Raw genomic sequence first — 25,998 nt, 5'->3', positions numbered from 1 at the left:
TCTCGCAGATGAATGGTGACTAGTTGGATTCACTGGAAGGGGAACTTGCGCTTTAGGACTCTGAGGGCCATGAACAGAGGGAAAACGTGAGACTCCGACAGATTACCAGCAGAACTATTCAAGCGCCTGGGAGATCAGGTAGGCCCCACCCCATGACACTGTTTGAGGACTTCCGTGACAAGGGGCTGCTCCTTCCTGACCTGCGCCACAAACGGATAGCGCTAATTTACATGGAAGGAAAGCAGAGGCATGACTGTGGCTTCTACCAACCTATTTCCTTGTTAAGTGTCAAGACTAAATGGGGGGCGGAGCTAGCGCGAGCGCAAAATGGCCGCTTAGTTCCCGGGCTCCGCCGGTACCATCAGAGATCCTGCACCAGCCCAACTTGCTCTTGTCCCCTGACACCCCCGCGTTTGGCGGAGCAGCGGAGGAACAGAGGGAGCCGCGCAGCGCGAGAATCCGCCGCTTATAACAGCTGCAATCGGCACTCTCTCCAGTGCGTGGTGCGGGCCGCAGACCACGGCCTCTGGTGCGCCCGGCACCCGCAGTACGTGCGGAGACGTGCGGCGACGGTCAGAGTGCGTCCCCCCCTGCCACCCCACCTCCGGATAGCGGCGATCGCGGCCAAGTCGGGGGACAGCTGGCCTCACATAGAGACATCGGGAGCCCCGGGCCTCGGTGGCAGTGGCGGCAAGAGCGGGAAGGTGAGCCTGATCGGCGGAGCGGGGTGAACCAGGCGGCGCCATTCATTGCGACCAGTGGGAGACGCCGGGGAAGCGGCGGCTGGGCAGAAGGGTGCAGGGAGTGCACCCATTGTCGGAACAGCAGCGGCAGGGCCCCTGGGTACCCTGTTGTCCTATCCTCACGCAAACTCTGGTGCTACACCTACAGAGGCCCTACTACACACGTGACACTGGTGACTTAGTAGGTGTTGGCTCTTGCACCTCCCCGCGTGAGCCCTTGCTTGCCCTTTCTGACACCGGCGGCCGAGCCGGAGGACCTGCACACCTGCTCCCCACTCACTGGGTAACGGGGTCCCCTCATTGTGGGAGCACCCAGCCTTGACGACTTGCTGGACCTGCTGACCTCTGGACAATTCAGAAGGGGGATTGGGAGTGGAGATATTGCTCGGACCCCTGATAGCGCGCACATTGGTCCCTGGCAGAAACGCGGGTTCGGCTGAAGGCGTTATAGCGGACTACGCTTGGTCCACCGCGGTAACCACACGAAGCTCCTACGATGGGGAAAGGGGACAGAACCCAGAGTAAGCTCCCTTTCTCGCAGAGGCGAGTATCAGTGCAGACTCCCCCGCCGCAACGAGACGAGGAGGCGCTTACAGGAGTCCCGCAGGAAGAAAACGCAGACATCAAAACATTGCTACGCTCCATGGAGCACAACATTCAAACGAATATAGCGGCGCTGGGATCCAAGATGGACGCCATGTCCTACAGAATGGACCGCATGGCGGAGCGTCTAAACAAGCATGCGGAACGACACGACATGGCCGAACGGCGCATCACTGAAGTGGAGGAGGCCCAAACAGATCTAGATACGGCGAGACGGAGGGCGGAAACACTCATCAGGACATTGCAAGACAAGACGGAGGATTTGGAGGCGCGGTCACGGCGCTGCAACCTCCGCATTACGGGCCTGCCGGAGACCACCCAGACTGGGAAAATGGAACTATTCATAGAACAATTGCTCACCAAGCTCTTGGGCGACGGAGTGTTCTCGAATATGTTTGTCGTAGAACGTGCGCACCGCACACTTGGCCCGAAGCCCAATCCGGGCCTTCCACCACGCCCAGTCATAGCAAAATTGCTGAATTATAGAGACAGGGACACGGCGCTGCGGCTGGCAAGAACCAAAGGGGACCTACAATTTGAGGGATCGGCGATTTCGATTTACTCGGACTTTACAGCGAGAGTGCAGGAGGCGCGCAAGCATTTCGCGCCACACAAGAAACGCCTTAGGGATATGGGACTCGACTACGCAATGTTGTACCCAGCCAAATTGCGTGTGAACAGACAAGGTCACTCGCATGTTTTCACGGACCCAGCGGAGCTGCAGAAAGCATTGAAAAAGTGGGCGAGGGAGACAACGGACGACAACGCCGAGCGTCAGCAGGAAGCGGAATCGAGTCGCCTAAACGAGCAAGAGTGATCTGAGTGCACGAAGTCTGGAACACGGTGAACTCATGAGTGAGACCCCTGATCTCCTGGAACGCAGCGTTACGCTGCAATGGATGAGAGACTTGCTGAGACATTGAGACAGATAAGTGGGGCCAGGGATTGGATATAGGGAAGAACTAATTAATGCATGGCACTCTGGTCCCAGGTTCTGAGGGTGCTCCAGATATGGGGGTGGCTGGAGGGGTTAGGGGGGGGGAATATGGGGATGCGGGGGCGGGAGGGACAACACGATGACTACGCAGGATATCGCACTACTAAAGTGCTGGTTGGTGCATTTGCATATTGCTGATGGTGCAGGGCGGAGGGGAAGGGGCCGGGCAACAGAGTCGAAAGTCAGACATTTAGGAAGAGCCGGCTGGCTAACTTTGCCTCTGAGCGTGATGCACACGGGACTGTTTCCTTTGTTGAAGGGGGGGGATGGGTGGGAGGGGAACCTGCATGACCAAATTGGGGAGGGTCTGCTGTGGGTGGTGGGGGGAATGTTGGAGTTGGTGTTTGGGTACAAGTTGTTGTTCTGTATGACTGCTGAGGAGCTGAATGCTGTAACTGAGACGAATGCCGCTAGATACGTACTGGCCATTGCCACACTACGCCGACTGCCTGACCTTGCTCCGCTGGGGCGCTTTAAACCTTGGCAGAGTAGCCTCCTGATGCACACTGTTGGATATGGCTGAGGCTGATAAGGGTACGTCACGGGCGGGTACACCACAGACTCATCTACGGGCCCTGACATGGAATATTAGGGGCCTAAATGACTTTCGGAAGCTACGTCAAGTCCTTAGTTACCTACGTAGGCAACACATAGACCTCGCTCTCCTACAAGAGACACACTTACCACTTAACAGCAGAATGTTGCTGCATAAGGGAATAGCGGGATGCAGTGTAGCGGCAGGCTTCACCACTCACTCGAGGGGGACACTCACGTGGGGTAACCCGCACTCCAAACTCACATTGACGCCTCTAGAGACTGACCCAGAGGGACGATACACCATCTGTAGATGCAGGGGCCAGGGACATGACTTATTGCTAGTAAATGTCTATGGGCCTAACTACGATACACCTGACTTTTACGTGGAATTGGCCAGGAGATGCAAGTCGTATGATCATAATAGTATGCTGTGGGGAGGAGACTTTAATTTGGTCCTTGATCCAGCTCTGGATAGGTCTGCGGGACCCCACCGAAGCCCGTCGGCTGCTGCCACAGCGCTTCAGACCGAAATGGTACACTTGGAACTACTGGATGTGTGGAGAAATAGGCATCACTCCAGAGGGGGGTACACGCATTATTCAGCTTATCATGCACTGCACACCAGGATAGATTACTGGCTTGCATCACAAAAGCTATCCAATAGTTTGAGGGACTGTCAAATATTGCCATGCACTTTGTCTGATCACTCTCCGCTCCTCCTGATCCTAGATACGCCGGTGCGCGGGATCCCTCCTTTTACGTGGCGCTTCCCCCCGTATTCGTTAATGGATGAGGTGTTCAGAGGGGAAATCGCAAATGAAATTGAGAACTTTTTTGAGACCAACACGGGCTCTGTGGACAGTTGCCAGACGCTTTGGGAGGCCTTTAAGGTCTACATCCGCGGGATGGATATGGCCAAACACTCTAGTGTTCTGAAGTCCATTAGGCAGAGGCTCACGTATCTGGAGAATCAGTTATCAGATCAGGAAGAGAGGCTACAGGTAGACCCCGAGGGAGACGCCTTGGACCACATTAAACAGTTACTGACGGAATATAACGCGGAGGCAGACAGGGAGGTGCAGCATATGGGCAAGTATGCCACAGCCCGCACCTACGGTGAGGGGGAAAGACCCAGCTCACTCCTGGCCAAGTTGATTCGGCACGAACGACGTCCGTTACTAATTGGCGAACTGGTTTCGAGTACGGGGGAGGTCCTCACAGATGAAGAACAGATTGTTGGGGAATTTAGACGGTACTACTCCACTCTATATGAATCAAAGTCTACGGGAATGGAAAGGGCTATCGACGATTACCTGAGCTACATCAGGATGCCACAGCTGTCCAACTCGCAGAGAGAATTCCTTATGATGCCCATCCAAAGGGAGGAAATTGCGGAGGCGCTAGACAGCATGAAGTCCGGTAGTGCTCCGGGCGCTGATGGGCTGACTGTCGGCTTCTACAAGTCTTTTAAAGAACAGCTGCTCCCCTTCCTATCAGCTTTATTTGATGATATTTGCTTGGAAGGCTGCTTGCCCCCGACGATGCGGGAGGCACTCATAACGATTCTTAAGCCTGGGAAACCCGCGACGGAGTGTGGCTCATACAGGCCTCTCTCACTGATTAATGTCGACGCCAAGCTGTATGCCAAGGTTCTCGCGACTCGACCTGCTCGCCCCGGAACTGGTAGCCCCAGAACAGGCAGGTTTTATACCAGCTAGGAACCTCACGTATAATATACGCACGGTCTTGGGGACGATGCAGCATGTGAAACCGGAGAATAAGGCATTGGCAGCATTTCTCGACATGGAGAAAGCCTTTGACTCTGTGGAGTGGCCGTTCATGTCCAGAGTACTCAGAAAGATGGGACTGGGCGAACCATTCCTACAGATGATAGGCGCCCTGTATTACAAGCCGTTGGCCAGGCTACGAATTGGAGACAGAGTCACGGAGGCGTTCGGAATAGGTAGGGGTACCAGACAGGGCTGCCCCCTCTCCCCCTTGCTATACGCCCTAGTGGCGGAGCCCCTAGCGTGTGCGCTCCGGGAATACCACAGTCATGAGGGCATCAATTTCCCTACTTATAAGATTTGTATCTCTACGTACGCTGACGACACACTTTTGTACGTCAGAGACCCGGAACTTAACCTCTCCCCCGTACTCAGGGAAGTAGTGCAATTTGGCGCCCTATCCGGTCTAAAAGTGAACTGGACCAAATCGGTGGCGTTCCCACTGACTACGGTGATGAGTAAATTTGTCATGGAGTACCCATTGCAGTGGTCGGATGACCCAGTTAGGTACTTGGGTGTGCAGCTGCATCCAGACCCGGATGTGTTAGTTCGGGAAAATTATGGTGTCGCCTACACGAAGTTAACAGAGGATGTTGAACGATGGTGCAGGTTGCCGCTCTCCCTCATGGGCCGCATTGCGCTCATGAAAATGATAGTCCTCCCGAGGTTCTTGTTTCTTTTTAATAATCTCCCGGTGATCCTTTCTAAGGCCTTCTTCAAGACGATGACGCAAACTCTCACGCGGCTGGCATGGGGAGGAAAGCAGCCCAGGGTACAGTGGCAAATCCTGACCCTCCCATATGAGCTGGGCGGACTAGGGGCCCCGGATATGGTACAGTACTATAGGGTCGCGCAGGCGACATACCTGGATACACGGGGAGCGTACCATCCCACACGTGATTCTAGAGACTCTATTCACGCAGCCCCTCCCGCCCGCGGCTACTATCTTTGAACCGGTCACGCGACGTGTAGGAACTCTGGACTCGATCGCGTCGACGAATCACGCATGGCACTCTTTGGCCAAGAGCCATGCCTGCTCACTGCTGTACTCCCCTCTGGTTCCGATAGACTGGGCTGTGTGGTTACCACCGCTGCGGGAAACAGGAGTCACGCGTGCTCTTAATCAACTAGGCATATTCAAGTTGGGGGACCTCTTCAGGGAGGGGAAGGTGGTTTCCTGGGACCAGGTTGCTACCTCCCAGGCCCCGGTGACATTGATGCACCGCTTTCACTTGCATAGGATTCGCGCGGCACTGCGGGAGCTGCTGGGGCCAAACATGGAGGAGCCCACCGAGTTGCCTGAACTGACGTACGTCATAAAAACGCCGTCATCGTGCAATATGCTTTCGCGATTATACAAGATGGCACAGCGTCTCCGGGAACAGGCCCCCTCTAAGGCCAGACTGGCGTGGCAACGAGACTTCCAGACGGAGATCAGCGACGCAATGTGGAAGTATTGCTGCCAAAATACGAAAAAGGTGTCGCTGAATGCTAGGCACAGACTCATACAGTTTAAATTCCTGCAGAGGGTGTATTACACTCCAGAACGCTTGCACAGATACGGGCTCCAGCAGACGCCCGAATGTGAACGCTGCCACGCGCCAGTAGCGGACTTCTTACATCTGGCATGGTCCTGCCCAGGAATTAACAACTTCTGGGAGGACGTCTTTCTAGAGCTGAGTCGAATACTCGAGATCGAATTTCCAGTAGATCCAGCGCTGGCACTGTTGGGACACACCAGAGTTCTTCCTCCGGCGACGCGTCGCTTGGCAGACATAGGGCTCATTCTGGCTAGGCGAGCGGTGGCACAGTGTTGGATGCGAGGCCCGCTACCAACAAAAAAAAAAATGGGACAGGGATATGCTGTACAGTTGCACCCAATCACGGTTATATAGTGAACTACTCCTCCCTGTGAGTAGACCTAAAAACTTTTGGGACCTGTATCTGACTTACGATTCCAATAGAAACACCGCGGAAGAGGATCAGGAGGAGACAGAGGTACAAAGGGAGAGGGAGGAGGGCCAAGAGGATTAGATACACATTCCTGGGGGCTGGGGGGGGGGGCACACGGGCGGGACACAGGGGTATATAAGGGAGCTCGAGGACTTAGACATATAGGCTGCTTACGCTGGGTGACACACTAGTCGGGAGGTCAGGGTGAGCGTGGGACCTAGGTGGACGGAGAGGGTTAGAACAGCGTAGATGCGGGCGGAATGACAATTGGCATTGAAAGGGCGGTGACATTTTAGTGGAAGGCACACAGGCAGTCAGGGGAAGAGGGTGGGGTGTTTAGGGGAATTGTTGTGATAAAAGATGGGACCTGGTTCTCGTTGTCGGACACACACACTTCATGTTACGAACCGTCTCTTCTGGCAGCTGCCAAATCCGCAAATACCAAGGATTGTGAGATTATGACTCGGGGTAGAAGCACACACGTAACACTAACGGGGCTGTACTTTTTTGAGAATTGGTCAACTGGTCCCTAGGACGATGTGATGTGAAAAAAATTTTTTGTGAGTTGGTCTTGATTACTGTACTGCCATTGTTCTAAGTTTGCTGCCGGCCCCAGGGTTGTAGGCGGAAGCTGTGTGTGTGAATTGATGACGAATAAAAGTTTATAACCCCAAAAAAAAAAAAAAAAAAAAAAAAAAGTCAAGACTAAACTTCTGCCTACTAGAATTAAGGCACGCAGATTACATAAAGTTATAGCCAAGTTGATCGGCCGTGACCAAAGCGGGTTCATACCACATCGCTTAACGCGTCAGAACATCAGGTACCGCCATACCTAGCTGGATGTGGTGATGGACCTCCCCTGACCTCTGGTGGTCATCTCCATCGATGAAAAGAAGGCCTTTGATACGATCCACTGGCCCTACTGCTTTGCAGTGCTGCAATGGTTCAGCTGGGATGACCTTGGGATTGTTCCAACTGGCATGGGGTACCAGATAGGGCTGTTCACACTTTCCTTTATGGTTCGCTTTGTGCATTAAAGTTTTGGCCTTCCGGATTCGGGCATTGGAAGTGGGAGGCAGTCCAGAACTGCAAAGAGCTGAAGATTTCTTTGTACGCAGACAACATCCTGCTGTACATCCCAGAGCCTGGGGTGTCCTTGGCACCATGCTGGGCACAGGAGTTCAGTGATTACTCTGGCTACAGGGTGAACTGGGACAAAGCAGTCCTCTTCAAAATAGACTCATGAGACCGAGATATAATAATCCCTGCCACTCGCGAGTGACGGCATCTGATACCTCTGGACTCACAGTTGACCCGCTTCCAGGAAGATGTGGTCCTAGGGAGGAAACTCCCCCTGACGCTCCTTGGTAGAGTTGCCATACTTATGATCACCCTCTTCAAATTGCTCTATGTGCCTCAGAGCACACCTTGTATCCGAGGGCTTCCTTGGACATCTAGACGGGGAGATCTATCGACTAATATGGTATGGAGGGGGCCCCGGAGTGCTTCACGGATCCTCTGCCGATCAGCGTAAAACGGGGTATTGCCCACCCCCACCGCCTCCCACACTTCAAGGCATTCTATTGAGCTTCTCAGCTGCAGGTGATAATCGACTGGGATAATGCCCTACGAAGGGGGTGGGGGGGTAGAATTCTGGGGTAAACCCACCGCCAAAAACAAAATTAGACATTAACAGCAAGCATGTGACTACACTCCTGTAGTACTTGTACATTTATTTTCAAATACTCCTACGTGGAAATGGCATTTAATAGGTGGTCATATATCCTGGTATAAATAAATAACTTCACACACTCCACATGAATAATGGGTTTAATGGGACATCAGCTATACAACTTCAACTGAATATTTGTTATAATCTATCCATGCAGTTGCGTGTATTAAAAAAAACTGACAAAATTGAGCACTTCAGGCAGTCAATTGCGGAGCATGCACTACAATTTGACTCAACAATATTTGTATGCCTTATTGCAATTTTAAACGTTGGGGTATTTAGGTTATAGGGTACAGCTTCCGTTTATAAAGCTGAAACAATAAAAGATTGCCACTAGAAGAGTGAGAACCTAGCATTTCACATAATCAATTTTAATCTTATAGCTAATAATTTACAAAAACAGAATTGCTGAAATGCAGACTGGAAATGGAACATATACTCGGAGTGTGTTAAAGTTCATTTCTGCTGCACTACGTTTTAAAAGGAATCCACAAAGGGAGAATGTATTCATGAACATGCTAAGTGTATAAACACTCACCTCACATTTTGTGTTACTGGTATTTCTTCCATTCTTTGTTACCTATGCCAGAAGGAAGGCATAAACGGAGAAAAATTCAAAACCATTCTACCTCATAGTGCCAACAACACCCAAGGCAGTTCTAATGAAGTATATTTCCTGTTGCAAATGTACATTGTAAGATTGATATAAGAATGAGCATATAAAAAGGGCACAAGAAGACAAACAGGATATGTATTACTTGGTATGGCAAAGCATACATCAACTTTCAAAACATACACCTACCATATTACACAAAGTTTTCTAAAGAGATCAATGGAATACTGTTGGGCTACCACATGTCAACTCAAGGTAATGGATCAGCAATTCGAGGATATTTATTGCCAACTACCAAACATTTAATTTACAGAACAAAACACAAGGAAAAGAACTATGTAGTAACGACAGGACTCCAAGTACTTCCAGTAATTTATTCACAAAGAATAGCACTGATCCCACAGACAGGAAGGCATTGCGATGTTGCACAGCACCACACATCTCAACTGTGAGAAGTCAACTGTCAGAAGCCAACCGTATTCTCTCCCTGCGTGTCAAAACATGAGTTGAGGCATCAGCGCGAGCTGTGACACCACAATGCAATTTTCGGAGCTACAGGCAAGCTATGGTTTAGAGACTAGACACTTCTTTAAATATCTCCAAGTGAGAAGTTTTAGTGGTGTAGCGGGATTTGCGAAAAACTCAATAATGGAGGTTATACAAGCTGGCACAAATTGTACGATTAAGAGGTTTTATTTAGAATTGTTAACACTAAAGAAGGATGATTTGGAGAAATGGATGGATAAATGGGCAACCGGATTAGATATAGGACGGGCTCAGTTTTCTTCATCATTAGATATGGGTAAGAAGTTACTGTGTACAGCTTCATTGCAGTCTCAACACTTTAAAACTTTGTATCATCTGTATTATACACCAGCTAAACTAGCCCAGTGGGGGGCGACATCAGGTACTAGATGTTTTAGACGTGATAACCCGGATGCTGATTTAGAGCATATTTTTGCATTATGTCCCCACTTGGAGGAAATAAAGAAAGCTATAAAGAATTCTGTAAATAACGCATTAGGATTAGACATAGTATTAACTCCGTCAATAATACTATTAGGAGTTGAAGCAGAGGGGCAGATAAGGGATGGAAGTTTTATTTTTTTGGCAATGGCAGTTTTGCGATTATGTATAGCTACTGTGTGGCTTGATCCTCTCCCTCCGACGTTTCATCAGTGGTTAGCTAAATTATTGTCAATATATAAGTTAGAAACTGTTATATATGCAAGGAAGGGGAGAAAGGGAAGAATGTTGGGGGTACAAATTTGGGATCCGATTACACGATGGAAAGAAGGGAATGTTAGATGATAGATATTTTGTTGATATTTTGTTATTATGTTACTCATCTCCTTTTCTCTTCTTTCATATATTTAACTTTCTTTTTTATCTTTCTTCTTTTTTTCTTTTTTTTCTTTCTTGGTCTTAATTAATGCTGTACTCTCTGGTCCTCTGAAATTAACTATAGCTCGAGCACTCTTTCTTTGATTAATAGGATGGAAGTCAAGATTGTAATAGCAAAAAGTAAAAAAGATGCTTTATGTATGAAATAATCACTGTTATATAGGAATTATGTATAACTTTATTGTCCCTGTGCTTTGTACCTGTTACGGGGGGGACTTAATAAAAAAACTTTAAAAAAAAAAAAAAGACAGCACAGTGTCCACACACTAACAGCCTAATGGACAAGATACTACAAACTCAAAGCTAAAACTCCCTTCACAACTTCTTAGACACGTTATACAAAGCAAGCACAGTCCTGGGCACACGTGGTGGGGGTATAATAACAGTATGATACTCTTGTTTAGATCAAAATTGCTGTGGTCGACATCAGTGTAATGTTCAAAGTTATTTAATAAAGTAACAAAAGAATGGAATCAAACAACCAGCCGACACGTGTTTAGTCGCAAGGAAACTGTCCCGTGACTCTTCAGGGCCGTATGGCATTGTAGGAAAGGTGGAAGGGGTCCTGTAGAACCGGTGATAATTCCGACCCGGTTTTGGATGCCAGGAGATGCTGGATCCGTTTGAGTCTTCCGCATCTGGAAGAAGCAAACAGATCCAGTGTCTCTCGATCTCCCCAGCGGCAACATCAGGCGTACGCGCCCTCTCGCTCCCCTGCTATCTTGGAGGACCCCTCGAATGGCACATCCAGGCTTCGATACTTTCTGCCGCAGCACGGCGTCCATGCATATGCGCTCCGTCTCAAGACACTGGAAGGTTGTCATACCTGGCACTTAGGCCTCCACGCCCACTCGCAGCATGAGGTACTCACTGTGGCGAAAACTCAAGAAATATAGGACTTCTTCTCTTTGACGGCCACGCACGGCACCAGAGACGGTGCACCACTGAGCTTCTCCTGGCACCCAAAACCGGGTCGGAATTATCACCGAAATAAAATTTGTTTATATAAAAAAGGTCTGTTTTCAGACCTACAAAGGGGGAAATAGATGATTTTTGGCCAGTTTAGACCTATGCACTAATAAAAAAAAATCTTTTATAATGGCTTGCGGGCCGAGGAGGGGTCTTTTAAACTAGGTCTGTGGGTAATCAATGTTTACAATGCACTAGCACTTTTCTATATTTAGGGTTGGGTTTTTGCAGCGAATGGTTCTTGGCTCGATCATATGATGTACTGTAGGAACAAGTTTTCCATAAGCTATTAATTCGGTCCTTAGTCTTCCCCAACCAAGGAGAACGGGGGCTATCATAGCCATTTATAAAAGAAAATAATTTCAGTGTATTCCAACGGCAATTTACGGCGCAGATGTATGGGGTTACTCAAAGAGTTGTAGTATTCAGTGTGAGGAAAATAGGTTTGTCTGAAACATTTGGGTGCCCCCATCTCTACGTCACAATATGTTTGGCATAGCCAATTAAAATTACACTATATTGAAGACTATATAAAGGCCCGGCCTGCTTTATTTTGGCTAGCCATTTGGAAAAACCCAGCGGCATCTCTTACAAGAGAGATTATAGGAGATTGCCTTAAGTGTGAAAGGGGAATTAATATTCCCTGGTTAGCGGAGGTGAGATCAAGCCTAAACAGGGTTTAACCTCGAACATATTTTTCTATGAACAAATTAGATAAATTTTGTAAGTAAAAAAAAGATCTTCTGACAGCCCTATATGTGTGTTATTGTAAGGCAAGACTCGACAGGGAGTCCAGGAAACCAACTGTAGCCACTTTCATGTCTATTGAGAACACTTATTATTAGCCAGCCAGTTATCTCGCAAAACCTATAGGCCGCTGGGAGAGGGGACTCCTTCTCCGCCTAAGGGTGAAACAGTGACATTTTTACTTTGTTTTCCTCTTGGTCTTCAGGTCAATTTAGATGCCATGCCATGCCCATGTGACGGCCACAGCGGGCAAACTACATTAAGTTTATTATTTTGCAAGTTTTATATAAATTATGCCAAATGGTTATTACCATATTTTGAAAAGAATTGGCCCGTTCACCTTGAAGATGCATATAGGAATATCCTCAATTTGGAAGATGAGCTGATTTTTCAAGTTGGCACCTTCCTGAAAACCGCTGTGCATTCCCGCAACATGATATGCACTTTATGAATGTTTTATTGAATCTGTTTTTATATTGTTATTATAATCATGAACTTGTGCATTACGTGTGTCACCTTGATGTAGCATATAGGAACGTCCTCAACTTGGAAGACGATGAACCCGTTGCAGAGTTGGCACTTTCTGAAATTGTTGGTTGTGCCTGCAATACGATGGGCACTTTCTGAACAAAGTTTTATCGAATTTGTTTTTATATTGTTATCATGAATTTCTTTATTTTATGTGCTGTTACGTGAATTGCTCTTTTGTGGATATGTTTTTTATCCGAATAAAGTAACTGAATTGAATATTTTAATCTGTGGGAGTTACGGGATACAGAAAAAGAGGCAAAGTGGAAAATAGTGACAAGAAAAATAAAAAAAAATAAAACAATTGTTATGATTAAAAAGGGCAATAGAATGCTGAACACAGAGGGAAGCCAAACAAGTGATTCAGAAAATAGGAATACAATTTTTTAATTTTTTTTTTTTTAAAAGAAGGCAGTAAAAGCGATAAATCTGCTAATAAGAAACAGGGAAAAAAGATAAAAGGAGACAGCACATATGAAAATGACCAGAGTTTTAAAAGATGTGCATGGAAGGCGTGAAAGGACAAAATATTGAAAATCAACAAAACAAGCATTGGCAAACCCAATAGGTCTCACCTTTACGAGAGATACTGGCTTTGCCAATGTTTGATAGCCGTGTTACACAGCAGTGTGGCTGTATAGCATGGCTAAAAGTAAAGTTTGAAGATTCATGCGGCTCTTAAATGTAATGTTTTTTTTTAAGCAATGAATGAAGTCTAAGGGTTTGCTGTACATGTAAGAGGCATGAACAGTGCATTTATTTTCAACATGGCTAAAAGAGGCGATCTTCTGAACAGTGCTTAAGGGAGAGATTGTGGCATAATGTCCATAACTGCTGACTTCGGAGCTGGGTAACCAGCTTCAAATGTGGAAAAATTACTCTATCTAGCCTACACAGACACACACAACAGCCACACACAACAGCCACACACATAAAAACAAGAGCAAGCAGCAGCTACGAGGGAGGTGGTTGAAGGATGGGTCAAACAACGATGTGAAAGGAGGGGAGTAAGCAAAAATGGTGGGAAACAAACATTGGCAAAGCTAATACATCTCACCTATGCGAGAGCTATTGGCTTTGGCTATGTACTTTAGCCAGGTTATACACCAGTGTGGCTGCTCTTCAGCATGGCTAAACGTTCGAAGCATGGGGTGGGGTAGGACAGATTTGAGTAGCGTAGAGTGGGGTGGGGTGGTTTGAAGTGGGGTAGATTGGATCGGAGTGGAGGGGGGTTGGAGTGGAGTATGGTAGGGTAAGGTGGGGTTGGAGTGGGGTAGAGTGTAGTAGATTGGAAGTTAAGTAGACTGTACTCGAGTAGACTGGGGCGGAGTAGAGTGGGGTAGATTGGGGTGGAGTAGAGTGGAGTGTCGTGAAGTGCCATAACAGAGTGGTAGGGCACAGACTGGAGCAGAGTGAAGTTGTGTAGAGTGTTGAATAGAGGGGTAGTGTAAAGAGGAGTGGCGTAGTGTAGAGGATGCATGATGTTATAACACACTACCATTACAAACAAGACATTTCCAATTTAAATGGCCATTACATTTGCACAGACATACAGATTTATTGCGCACAAATGATAATGTGTGGAATGTCATCACCAAGTTAATTGATTTGATCATATTAAAATTTGTTTCCACCACACTTCAGAATATCAAAACATGTGCTTCATTTCTACTGTTCTCATTCTGATGTATGCTGAAACAGCACAATTAATTAGAGTGGTAGAGTGAGGGCGGTAGAGTGGTAGAGTGAGGGCGGTAGAGTGGTAGAGTGAGGGCGGTAGAGTGGTAGAGTGAGGGCGGTAGAGTGGTAGAGTGAGGGCGGTAGAGTGGTAGAGTGAGGGCGGTAGAGTGGTAGAGTGAGGGCGGTAGAGTGGTAGAGTGAGGGCGGTAGAGTGAGGGCGGTAGAGTGAGGGCGGTAGAGTGAGGGCGGTAGAGTGAGGGCGGTAGAGTGAGGGCGGTAGAGTGAGGGCGGTAGAGTGAGGGCGGTAGAGTGAGGGCGGTAGAGTGAGGGCGGTAGAGTGAGGGCGGTAGAGTGAGGGCGGTAGAGTGAGGGCGGTAGAGTGAGGGCGGTAGAGTGAGGGCGGTAGAGTGAGGGCGGTAGAGTGAGGGCGGTAGAGTGAGGGCGGTAGAGTGAGGGCGGTAGAGTGAGGGCGGTAGAGCGAGGGCGGTAGAGCGAGGGCGGTAGAGCGAGGGCGGTAGAGCGAGGGCGGTAGAGCGAGGGCGGTAGAGCGAGGGCGGTAGAGCGAGGGCGGTAGAGCGAGGGCGGTAGAGCGAGGGCGGTAGAGCGAGGGCGGTAGAGCGAGGGCGGTAGAGCGAGGGCGGTAGAGCGAGGGCGGTAGAGCGAGGGCGGTAGAGCGAGGGCGGTAGAGCGAGGGCGGTAGAGCGAGGGCGGTAGAGCGAGGGCGGTAGAGCGAGGGCGGTAGAGCGAGGGCGGTAGAGCGAGGGCGGTAGAGCGAGGGCGGTAGAGCGAGGGCGGTAGAGCGAGGGCGGTAGAGCGAGGGCGGTAGAGCGAGGGCGGTAGAGCGAGGGCGGTAGAGCGAGGGCGGTAGAGCGAGGGCGGTAGAGCGAGGGCGGTAGAGCGGTAGAGTGAGGGCGGTAGAGCGAGGGCGGTAGAGCGGTAGAGCCAGGGCGGTAGAGCGGTAGAGTGAGGGCGGTAGAGTGGTAGAGTGAGGGCGGTAGAGTGGTAGAGTGAGGGCGGTAGAGTGAGGGCGGTAGAGCGGTAGAGTGAGGGCGGTAGAGTGAGGGCGGTAGAGTGAGGGCGGTAGAGTGAGGGCGGTAGAGTGAGGGCGGTAGAGTGAGGGCGGTAGAGCGGTAGAGCCAGGGCGGTAGAGTGGTAGAGTGAGGGCAGTAGAGCGGTAGAGTGAGGGCGGTAGAGCCAGGGCGGTAGAGCGGTAGAGCGAGGGCGGTAGAGCGGTAGAGCGGTAGAGCGAGGGCGGTAGAGCGGTAGAGCGAGGGCGGTAGAGCGGTAGAGCGAGGGCGGTAGAGCGAGGGCGGTAGAGCGAGGGCGGTAGAGCGGTAGAGCGAGGGCGGTAGAGCGGTAGAGTGAGGGCGGTAGAGTGAGGGCGGTAGAGCGGTAGAGTGAGGGCGGTAGAGCGGTAGAGTGAGGGCGGTAGAGCGGTAGAGTGAGGGCGGTAGAGTGAGGGCGGTAGAGCGGTAGAGTGAGGGCGGTAGAGTGAGGGCGGTAGAGCGGTAGAGTGAGGGCGGTAGAGTGAGGGCGGTAGAGCGGTAGAGTGAGGGCGGTAGAGTGAGGGCGGTAGAGTGGTAGAGTGAGGGCGGTAGAGCGGTAGAGTGAGGGCGGTAGAGTGAGGGCGGTAGAGCGGTAGAGTGAGGGCGGTAGAGCGGTAGAGTGAGGGCGGTAGAGCGGTAGAGTGAGGGCGGTAGAGCGGTAGAGTGAGGGCGGTAGAGCGGTAGAGTGAGGGCGGTAGAGTGAGGGCGGTAGAGTGAGGGCGGTAGAGTGAGGGCGGTAGAGCGGTAGAGTGCGGGCGGTAGAGCGGTAGAGTGAGGGCGGTAGAGTGAGGGCGGTAGAGTGAGGGCGGTAGAGTGAGGGCGGTAGAGTGAGGGCGGTAGAGTGAGGGCGGTAGAGTGAGGGCGGTAGAGTGAGGGCGGTAGAGTGAGGGCGGTAGAGTGAGGGCGGTAGAGCGGTAGAGTGAGGGCGGTAGAGCGGTAGAGTGAGGGCGGTAGAGCGGTAGAGTGAGGGCGGTAGAGTGAGGGCGGTAGAGTGAGGGCGGTAGAGTGAGGGCGGTAGAGTGAGGGCGGTAGAGTGAGGGCGGTAGAGTGAGGGCGGTAGAGTGAGGGCGGTAGAGTGAGGGCGGTAGAGTGAGGGCGGTAGAGTGAGGGCGGTAGAGTGAGGGCGGCAGAGTGAGGGCGGTAGAGTGAGGGCGGCAGAGTGAGGGCGGCAGAGTGAGGGCGGTAGAGTGAGGGCGGTAGAGTGAGGGCGGTAGAGCGAGGGCGGTAGAGTGGTAGAGTGAGGGCGGTAGAGCGGTAGAGTGAGGGCGGTAGAGCGGTAGAGTGAGGGCGGTAGAGCGGTAGAGTGAGGGCGGTAGAGCGGTAGAGTGAGGGCGGTAGAGCGGTAGAGGGAGGGCGGTAGAGTGAGGGAGGGCGGTAGAGTGAGGGAGGGCGGTAGAGTGAGGGAGGGCGGTAGAGTGAGGGAGGGCGGTAGAGAGGGAGGGCGGTAGAGAGGGAGGGCGGTAGAGTGAGGGAGGGCGGTAGAGTGAGGGAGGGCGGTAGAGTGAGGGAGGGCGGTAGAGTGAGGGAGGGCGGTAGAGTGAGGGAGGGCGGTAGAGTGAGGGAGGGCGGTAGAGTGAGGGAGGGCGGTAGAGTGAGGGCGGTAGAGTGAGGGCGGTAGAGTGAGGGCGGTAGAGTGAGGGCGGTAGAGTGAGGGCGGTAGAGTGAGGGCGGTAGAGTGAGGGCGGTAGAGTGAGGGCGGTAGAGTGAGGGCGGTAGAGTGAGGGCGGTAGAGTGAGGGCGGTAGAGTGAGGGCGGTAGAGTGAGGGCGGTAGAGTGAGGGCGGTAGAGTGAGGGCGGTAGAGTGAGGGCGGTAGAGTGAGGGCGGTAGAGTGAGGGCGGTAGAGTGAGGGCGGTAGAGTGAGGGCGGTAGAGTGAGGGCGGTAGAGTGGTAGAGTGAGGGCGGTAGAGTGGTAGAGTGAGGGCGGTAGAGTGGTAGAGTGAGGGCGGTAGAGTGAGGGCGGTAGAGTGGTAGAGTGAGGGCGGTAGAGTGGTAGAGTGAGGGCGGTAGAGTGAGGGCGACAGACTGCAGGGGTCCCCAAACCGGTCCTGGACGGCCGGATACATGCCAGATTTTTAAAATAACTACATGTATCTAAATGGAGATATGCACAAAATCTGGCATGGATCCGGCACTCCAGGGCCGGTTTGGAGACCCCTGGCGGTAGAGTGAGGGCAGTAGAGTGGTAGAGTGAGGGCGGTAGAGCGGTAGAGTGAGGGCGGTAGAGTGGTAGAGTGAGGGCAGTGGCGTGAGGGCGGTAGGCGGTAGAGTGGTAGAGTGAGGGCGGTAGAGTGGTAGAGTGACGGTGGCGGGTTCTCACCCATGGTGAAGTGCAAAGTTTTTCTTGAGGCCGTGGAAGAGTGGTTTTAGCCTTAAACCATACAATAAATGACCCCAATAACACGACGTGCAGAGGGCACTGATAAAAAAAAAACAAGAGGATGGGGGGCATGTGGGGATTAGGTTAATCTCTCGGCGTTGCTGTGGCGGGGGAGCGCATTCCTTTGAAGTCTGATGGGGGGGCGGACACCAAAAGGGTTTCAATTCACATGGCACACTTTCAGTTTAGGGGCATGCTTTCAGTTCAGAAGTGACCGTGTTGATCTGGGAGGTCAAAACAGAGATTTGCACGTTTCTAAGGCATAAATTCGACTATGTATAGGAGCATAGCAAAATAGCAGAGCACAGAGAGCGAGGCTGCTCAAACCCAGTGGATTTAGGAATACGCTCCATAGAAGAAAAAAAAAACAAGTGTGAGAGCAGAAAGGAGTGGGGCTAGCCTGCATTTGGGTAGACTTTTGAAAGCCTCTTACTATAATCTCGCCGAATAATGCTTACGCATTGATTCAGCGAGACCTAAAAAGGGAAGTGCGGACTGCAGAATGGACCAACATGAAGCAAGAAATTGAGAATGGCTTTGAATGTAATGTAATGTGCTGACTTTAAGAACGGGGAATCAGATCAGAGTTTTGCAGAAAGTGTCAGATGCACTGAAGATCCAAGTTTTTAGGGCCTTCCTAAAAAGCGACTCGGATGTGATCTGGTGGAGCTGTAGAAGAAGTTTATTCCATGTCTTTGAGCCTATCACTGTGAGCGATTTTTCTCCCTTTGATGCCAATCTGAAAGCTGGCATTTTCAGCAGATTGGCATTGGATGATCTTAAACTTCGGGAGGGCGTGTAGCTCTTGAATCTTGTTCGGAGATATTGAGGGCCCAAGGAATGGTATGCCCTAAAAGGGATGATGAGGACCTTTAACAGGACACGTTTATGAATTGGCAGCAAGTGGAGTATATCTAGCGCCGCAGATGACCTCCTAGGCCACTTCAGCACTAACCGTGCAGCAGCATACTGGACCATTTGTAGCTTGTGGAGGACCGACTTGTTGGTACCTGCTTAGAGGCTGTTACAATGGTCTAGCCTGGATGTAATTAGGGCGACGGCAACTGTGAGCCTTGCTGAGATGGGAAGCAGATTAAAGGATTTCTTTAGCCTTTTTATGATGTAAAAACAGGTGCCAGCAACTGCCAAAGATTGCTGTTTAAAAGATAAAGTAGAATCAAATTTTATTCCCAAGTTCCTGACCATGCTTACCGTGTTTGCAGGAGGGGTGGTGTTCGCTGGCCACCAGAGATTGGGAGATAAAGAGTTTTCTTGGCCTAAAGAATTTCAGTTTTTTCAGAATTACACTTAATATGGTTAATCTTCATCCAGCTGAAAGTCGCTGTACGGCACTGGCGGAGATATTCTTCCGCCGGAGTGGTGTTATTGTCCAAGACCAGAATTCGTTGCGTATCGTCCACATATGAAATAGTCTCTATATTAAAGGACGATATCAGTCTGATCAGTGGAGCCATAGAGGCATTGAGAAGGGTAGGGCTAAGACTCGAACCCTGGGGTACCCCCGAGAGAAGTGCCTTTTCTTGTGAGTTGTATTGGCCTAGTGTGATCACTGGTCTGCGATCTTGCAGGAAGTTATTTATCCATGCTAGGACAATGCCAGAAATGCAATGTGAAACCTTAAAATCTGAATCTCTCGTTTTCTGATTCAGCCATGCTTCATCCATACTCACCTTTGGCCTGTTTTCAGCCTGACTCAATCCTTGATGCCACCTGCACAAATATTAGGTCACAAATCTAAAGTTGAGACATTTTAGGATGCGTAAACATGCAAAGTCAGCACAATATTGGGTGGGGCTAGAGGCTCTAGTAGCCGGAAGCCCGGGCGGCGCAATACCATAAATAGGTATGTGTAAACAGACGCGCAGCGGATGCGCGCAGCGGCCGCGCCGTAGACGCGCCGGAGGTGCGCCAGAGGTAAGCCCGTTTGCGCCCGTTCGCGTCACGGACGCGCTCGGCGCAGTGCATAGGACTACCTCTGGCACATCGAGCTTCCCGACAGACCTACAGGCACTTCTTTCTGAGAACAAGGGAGGAGCACAACCTCAGGTATTTTCTTGTGGACTTTTGAATGTACGCTCCCTAGTTAAGCATTATGCGGAAATTGCCTTGGTAATAGAATCCTCCCACCTGGATATTCTATTTGTGACCGAGACTTGGATTACATCAGACTGTGAGGTAGAACTCGGTTGGGCGTGCCCACCTGGATACCTCATCAGGCATATTCCTCGTGGCTCTGGGAGAGGAGGGGGAGTCGGATGTATTTTCAGAGACTCAATCTCCCTCCTACCGCTTGTGATAAAGGAAATTCAAGGATTTGAGCCTATGGGCTTTTCCATCATGACCCAAGGTGGTACGCTGATGGCCGGCCTTCTGTGTTATAGACCACCTTCGTCAACTACAGCGGCCCTTCAATCCCTGGTCGATCTGATATATGATCTTTCAAACTCCCACTCCAAGTTCCTAGTCTTGGGCGACTTTAATCTTTGGCCCTCTGGGCCCCATGATTTAGCCTTCCGAGAACTCTGCCAAGCGTGTGAGAACATTCAACTTGAACAACTTGTTCTCTCGTCTACCCACGCGAAGGGGCACATACTGGACTTGGTGTTTGCGGATAAGGAACTAATCATAGTGAAGGACATCTTAACCCAATGTTGGACCGACCATTCATTGATCCTCTTTACTGTAGCTCAGCCGGCCCTATCAAAACCATCTAGTTCGGGGAGTATTACATTTAATCGATCATGGACTCGCCTGTTAAAGGAGATTAAGCAACCTATGTTTCTGTGCGGAACATTTGAGTTAAAGGACAGCGTAGGTGAGAGCTACGATGCCCTCTGTCAGCAAATCTTGACAACCTTGGACGAGGTAGCACCTTTACGGAAACTGAAGGACAGACCCAGAGGGACTAATGGTTGGTTCACCGAGGAACTCGGCCAGGTGAAGTTACGCTGTAAACAAGCGGAACGCACATGGAGGAAAGGGTATACAGAGCAGGACAGGGCTGCCTATAAAGGCATCTTACTGAAATATAAGCTCCAGTTAAGAAACGCCAAAGCCAAATTCTTGGAAGAGACATTGGCAAAAGCATCGAACAAATCACAGACCCTGTTCAAATTGGTAAAGAGCTTATCCAACCCTACATGCGCCATACCATCTCCACCGGTGTCACAGGAGCTTTGTGATTCTCTAGCCACAGCTTTTGATGACAAAATTAGGAACATTCTGAAGGGCCTTGAGGTTTCTACGCAGCCTATGCCATTTGGGTCTTGTCCCTCTGTGTCCCCCGGCCACCCGGCTTCTGAGGCAAGTAAGAACAAGGAGTTTGCCTGTCAGCTGCCGTGCCTTCCAATACCCTCATTGGAGGAGTTTTGTGCTCTGGCTAACTGTGTATCATCTGGCTCTCCTCTTGATCCCATGCCGCACAAGATCTGGAAGGCCTTCCAAGGCGAGCTGTTTCCCCCGCTCCATCCAATCTGTTGCCAATCGTTAGCTACTGCATCTGTACCAGACTGCTGGAAGTTAGCAATTGTAACACCTTTGCTAAAAAAGGCTACTTTGGACCCCCTCTGCCCAGCCAATTATAGGCCTATTTCGCTGTTACCATTCGCGATAAAGATCTTAGAGAAGTGGGTTACGAGAGCCTTGGCCAACTTCCTGGAATCCAACTTCAGTCTGGATGTAGCTCAATTTGGCTTCAGACCGGGCCACGGTACTGAGACTGCTTTGGTCACCGTGTTGAATGATCTGCGAACGCGTGTCGACAGGGGCAAGTCAGCATTTTTAGTACTGCTTGACATGTCGGCCGCGTTCGACACGGTGAACCATGAGGTCCTTTTGGGCCGTCTCTGTAATGCGGGAATAACGGGCTCGGCACTAGCCTGGTTATCATCATATCTGGATAATAGACAACAGGCAGTAACACTACCACCTTTCCGCTCTGCCATACGCCAGGTGAACCAGGGTGTCCCCCAGGGGTCGGCGAGAAGTCCGATTCTCTTTAATTTGTACCTCCAGCCCCTGATACAACTTATAAGGTCTTTCGGTATTCAAGTCATCAATTATGCCGATGATACCCAACTGATTTTCTCTTTTGAGGGTTCAGAGGCAGTGTCGAGGGACACTTTCCATCAGTGTATGTCGGCCACAGCAGAGTGGTTGCAAGCCAATTCACTCCAATTCAATGGCGCAAAGACGGAGATATTGCACTGCTCTTCAGACCGACTCCCTCGCCCATTGCCGGAAGACTTTTGGCCTATTTCCATTCCAGGCTCGGTGGAGGCGGCAGACTCGGCCCGCAATCTGGGAGTCATGTTTGAATCGAACCTGCAATTGGACGTCTCGGTGAATAGGACTGTTGGGACATGTATGGGTCTGCTCCGTGCTCTACGGAAGATACTGCCGCTTCTCCCGCGGGAAGCCAGAGTAGAAGTAGTGCGTAGTACCATTCTCAGTAGGTTAGACTACTGCAACGCACTACTTCTAGGAGCCCCAAAGGTCTTGATCCTTCAATTACAAAGGGTCCAAAATATGGCGGCTAAACTAGCTCTGTCCTTGCCTCGCTCGGCCTCTTCTGCCGGAGCTCTGGCAGTATTACATTGGTTACCGGTCCAGCAGAGGATCTCCTATAAGGCTCTATGCCTGATTTTTGGAGCTCTGCATGGTCAAGGACCAATACCACTGCAAAACCTCTTTTCGTGGTATCAGGCTGCCAGACCTCTGAGATCCGCCTCAGCTTTCTTAGTGAAAATCCCAAGAATAAACAGAGTGAGAATGGGCGGCCGCGCCTTCAGTTTTACGGCCGCCACAATGTGGAACACTCTACCTTTAACACTGAGGAGCAGACAAAATTTGATTTTATTTAAAAGGGACCTTAAAACCTATCTCTTCCCTAGAGCAGAATAAATTGTAGACCAGATGGTGGAACTGATCTCAGCGCCAGGATACCCGCTGGGTGACAGCTGCGCTTAATAAGCATTAAAATACATACATACATACATACAAAAGAATAGCTGATGTCTGCACTGTGGGTTTTGTGTGTGTTTTAAACAATGGTAAAGCCTTAGATAAAGTTTGTTCAGATAAACCTATCTTGTTACGCAGCCTCAAGATGTGACAGTTACACAAGGCACCAAGGTTGTGGATTCTTACCGATTGTCTCATTTGTGTGTTCTTCCCAGAGCCTTATTTACCTCGGGGCGTTTCTTATTTGTGGTTTTCACTATACAAACCCATCTAACCATAGTTCAGTGTGTTTTGTCCTCGGTATCTTGATGGTACTGTAGTGTAGTGTAGATCCTATATCCCCGATAGGCTCTGCGCATTGGAATAACATACACTATAGATTTGAAATAGGACTGAGGTCAGTATGTCTCTATCGAGTATATTAAACTTAATTGTGTGTGTGCCAGCTAGCTCAGAAGTCACTAGAAACTTCTCGAATGAACAAGAAGGGATTAGTCTCGGACAACCGCATAAACCTGACAACTTTGTTTTCCTTAGAGTCTGAACGATATCTTCAGAGTTGTGGAAACAATAGATAACTATTTCACTCAGTCAATCGTGCATGCTTTGTTTCTACAGAGTTTCAGAGAAATAGATAGACGGGCGTTTAAAAAAAAGGGGTTTATTGAACAGTCTTCTTTCTCATGCAAGAGATATGAACTGCTACAAAAAAAAAGAACGCGAAATAGAATATGTACAGCGTTAACAGGAATATAAAATAGTACTGTAATAGCATGATCTGTAGCTATGACATATATAAAATTACATACATAAATAACACAGGCTAAAATACTCAACTGCTGCGTCTAAAATAATCCTACCCCAGTGTACCTAACTTAAGTCTAGTACGAGGGAAAAAGTAGGTGCTGTTTTAGCTATACTCTAGTATAGTTTAGTCAAGAATTGCCAAAGGTTTCTCTAGGTTCTAATCAGCTACATACCTTAAAATGAGAGGGGGGCGTGGCCAAGATGGCGTCAGAGTAAGACGCTTCTCCGAGCCTCTCCGGCGCCGATCCAACATTGCTGCTGATAGCTCGATGTCACTGGCGCAGGCTGGCCCCAGACCGTTGTCGGAGGTCCACGACGCAGCGCGGAGAGGTCCGGTGCCGTCTGCGGAGCGCTGAGCCGCTCGTGGCAGCTATAGGAGCGGGGAAGCTGTGAGGCCTTCAAATCCCCGGACTCGCGTACTCTGAGGGCCGGCCGGAAGTTGAAAGTGACCGCGGCGGCGGAGAGGGGCTCGCCCGTTACCCACCCGAGGTCCTCCCCATACGCCGGCTTCCTGGAGCGGGCCGCGCGATCGGCGGAGGGCGGAGCGACGTACCGGGGGACGCCGGTGGTGTGTGGCTCTCCCGGCCGGAGGTGAGGAGAGGGCCTGACCTTGAGGGAGCACGGAGGCCCCGTAGGGCGGGCCCGGCGGAGTGGTGGAGGCTCCGGGCGCATTCCGGTCACTGCTCGCCCCTGAGACACGCTGTGGGGCCCGGACACAGTAAGAGGAGCTGCGCCCTAGCTAGGAAGGGGGGAGTGAAAGACGCCCAGCAGCCCGAGCCGAGGGAGTGAACTTGGAGCCGGCTCGGCTAACTACGGAGCGGAAGAGCCCTCGGGGTTGCAGCCTGCGGGGGGCCTAGGTGGAGTGCGGGCCCGGGGAGGCTGTACGTCGGCTTGCAGTGTGTGACCACCTGGGGGGGTCTGGTGGAGCCCCACACCCCTCCCTGAGGCTTAGATCGTGCAGGCCTCGATCAATTGCTGCGGACTGGAGCTGGACTAGTGGAGAAGCTGGGAGTGTGCACCTAGAGGTCTGGAGGTGGTCTGGACAGGGAGCGTGTCGGCGCCATTTTATCTGGCTCTCCTGATCGTTTGTGTGACTATCGCCGGCGCCTGGATAGCTGGTGACTGAGTTGCCCCGCTGCACCATCCCCTCAGGGACTTGCCATCGGAGACTGGGGGCTTCCTGGTCCTTGTCTTTTGTACGATCCTGTTGATTGGAATCTCGGCGATCGAGGACTCTCTGGGGGCTTTCGGCCTGGTGGTCAGAGGAAGGTACCGAATTGGGCCGCCTTGTGGGGCCGCTTACTACACCTGCGAGCCCGGGCTCCCATACCACTTGACTTTGAGAGTGACTGGTGGACGTCCACCCGGAGGAGGGTTGCCCGGCATCATGTCTAACCAGGCTCGGAAGGGGCGGGTAGTGAAAGACGGAGCCTCTAAATCCTCACAGCAGCCGGCTTCCCCCGGTCCCAGTGGCTCGCCGAGAGTGTCCGATGATGAGGCCCCGGCTACCAAGGCATTTATGACCGAACTTTTTGCCTCCATCAAGGAGGATATCTCCGAGCTGCGGGCGCAGCTGGCGTCCGACCTCCGGGAGGTAAGAAGGGATGTTGATGGGATTGGCGAACGAGTGGCGACTCTAGAGGACCATGATTTGAGCACGGCCAATGATGTGCACTTACTCCAACAGGATGTCCTCCGTCTCACGAAACAAAACTTGGACTTGCAGGCGCACACGGAGGACTTAGAAAACCGATCCCGTCGGAATAACATCCGCATTAAGGCGGTGCCATGGGATGGCGAGGCAAGAGACTTGCGAGGCTATGTACAAGAACTGTTTCTGCAGATCTTGGACGAAGAAGATGTGAAGGACATCAGAATGGATAGAGCTCATCGCGTTGGTTTGCCCAGGAGAGGGGGGGGCCGCCCCCGGACATCCTTGTCTGTGTCCATGATTTTCAGATGAAGGAGCGCATCCTTCGTAAAGCCAGAGCCATTGCATCGCTGCAGTTTAGGGGTCCTCGTCCTCAGCTGTTTCAGGACTTGGCAGCCTCTACGCTCCAAAAAAGGAGGGATTTCCGCCCAGTGACCTCCTTTCTGCGGGAACGTAACATCGCATACTCCTGGGGCCACCACTTCAGGATCATCTTCAGATGGCAGAACCGGCTGGTGCAGATACGCTCCCTCCGGCAGGCAAAGGATTTCTTGGGTTTGGATGATGCGGCACCGTCCCAGGGGTCGAATGCATCCCCGTCTCGGCGGCGCCGTCGATCCTCATCATGGCACAGAGAGGGGTCCTCTCCAGATCGGGGGCGCCCGGACCGCAATACCAGCCTGCAGGAAAGGGTGGACGCAGTGGCTTCAGTAGCTTCGACGACGCTGCCGGTGTCGCAAGCCAGTTCGGGAGCGGCGTGACAGTTCTGATTGTTGACGGATCGGCGCTGGAGGGGGCATCGGCCCCCCTGGTCTGGGTGAATGGAAGTACTTTTGGAGA

At 50.9% G+C, this 25,998-nt stretch overlaps 1 protein-coding gene across 1 annotated transcript in view; it reads right to left on the bottom strand.

Annotated features, from left to right (window-relative positions):
• The window catches only part of KNL1 (kinetochore scaffold 1), a 579,877-nt gene that overhangs the window by 501,377 nt on the left and 52,502 nt on the right, over positions 1–25,998 (bottom strand). Inside the window, exon 2 of the mRNA XM_078659817.1 lies at positions 8,891–8,932. Within this exon, the coding sequence (XP_078515943.1) occupies positions 8,891–8,922 (32 nt within the window). The 5' untranslated portion in view covers positions 8,923–8,932. The remainder of the gene's footprint in view (positions 1–8,890; positions 8,933–25,998) is intronic.

The sequence above is a fragment of the Lissotriton helveticus genome, chromosome 9 (genome assembly GCF_964261635.1).
Source record: "Lissotriton helveticus chromosome 9, aLisHel1.1, whole genome shotgun sequence".
NCBI lineage: Eukaryota > Metazoa > Chordata > Amphibia > Caudata > Salamandridae > Lissotriton > Lissotriton helveticus.
Note: the sequence above shows the minus strand (reverse complement) of the source record. Positions and strands in the feature narration are given on the sequence as shown.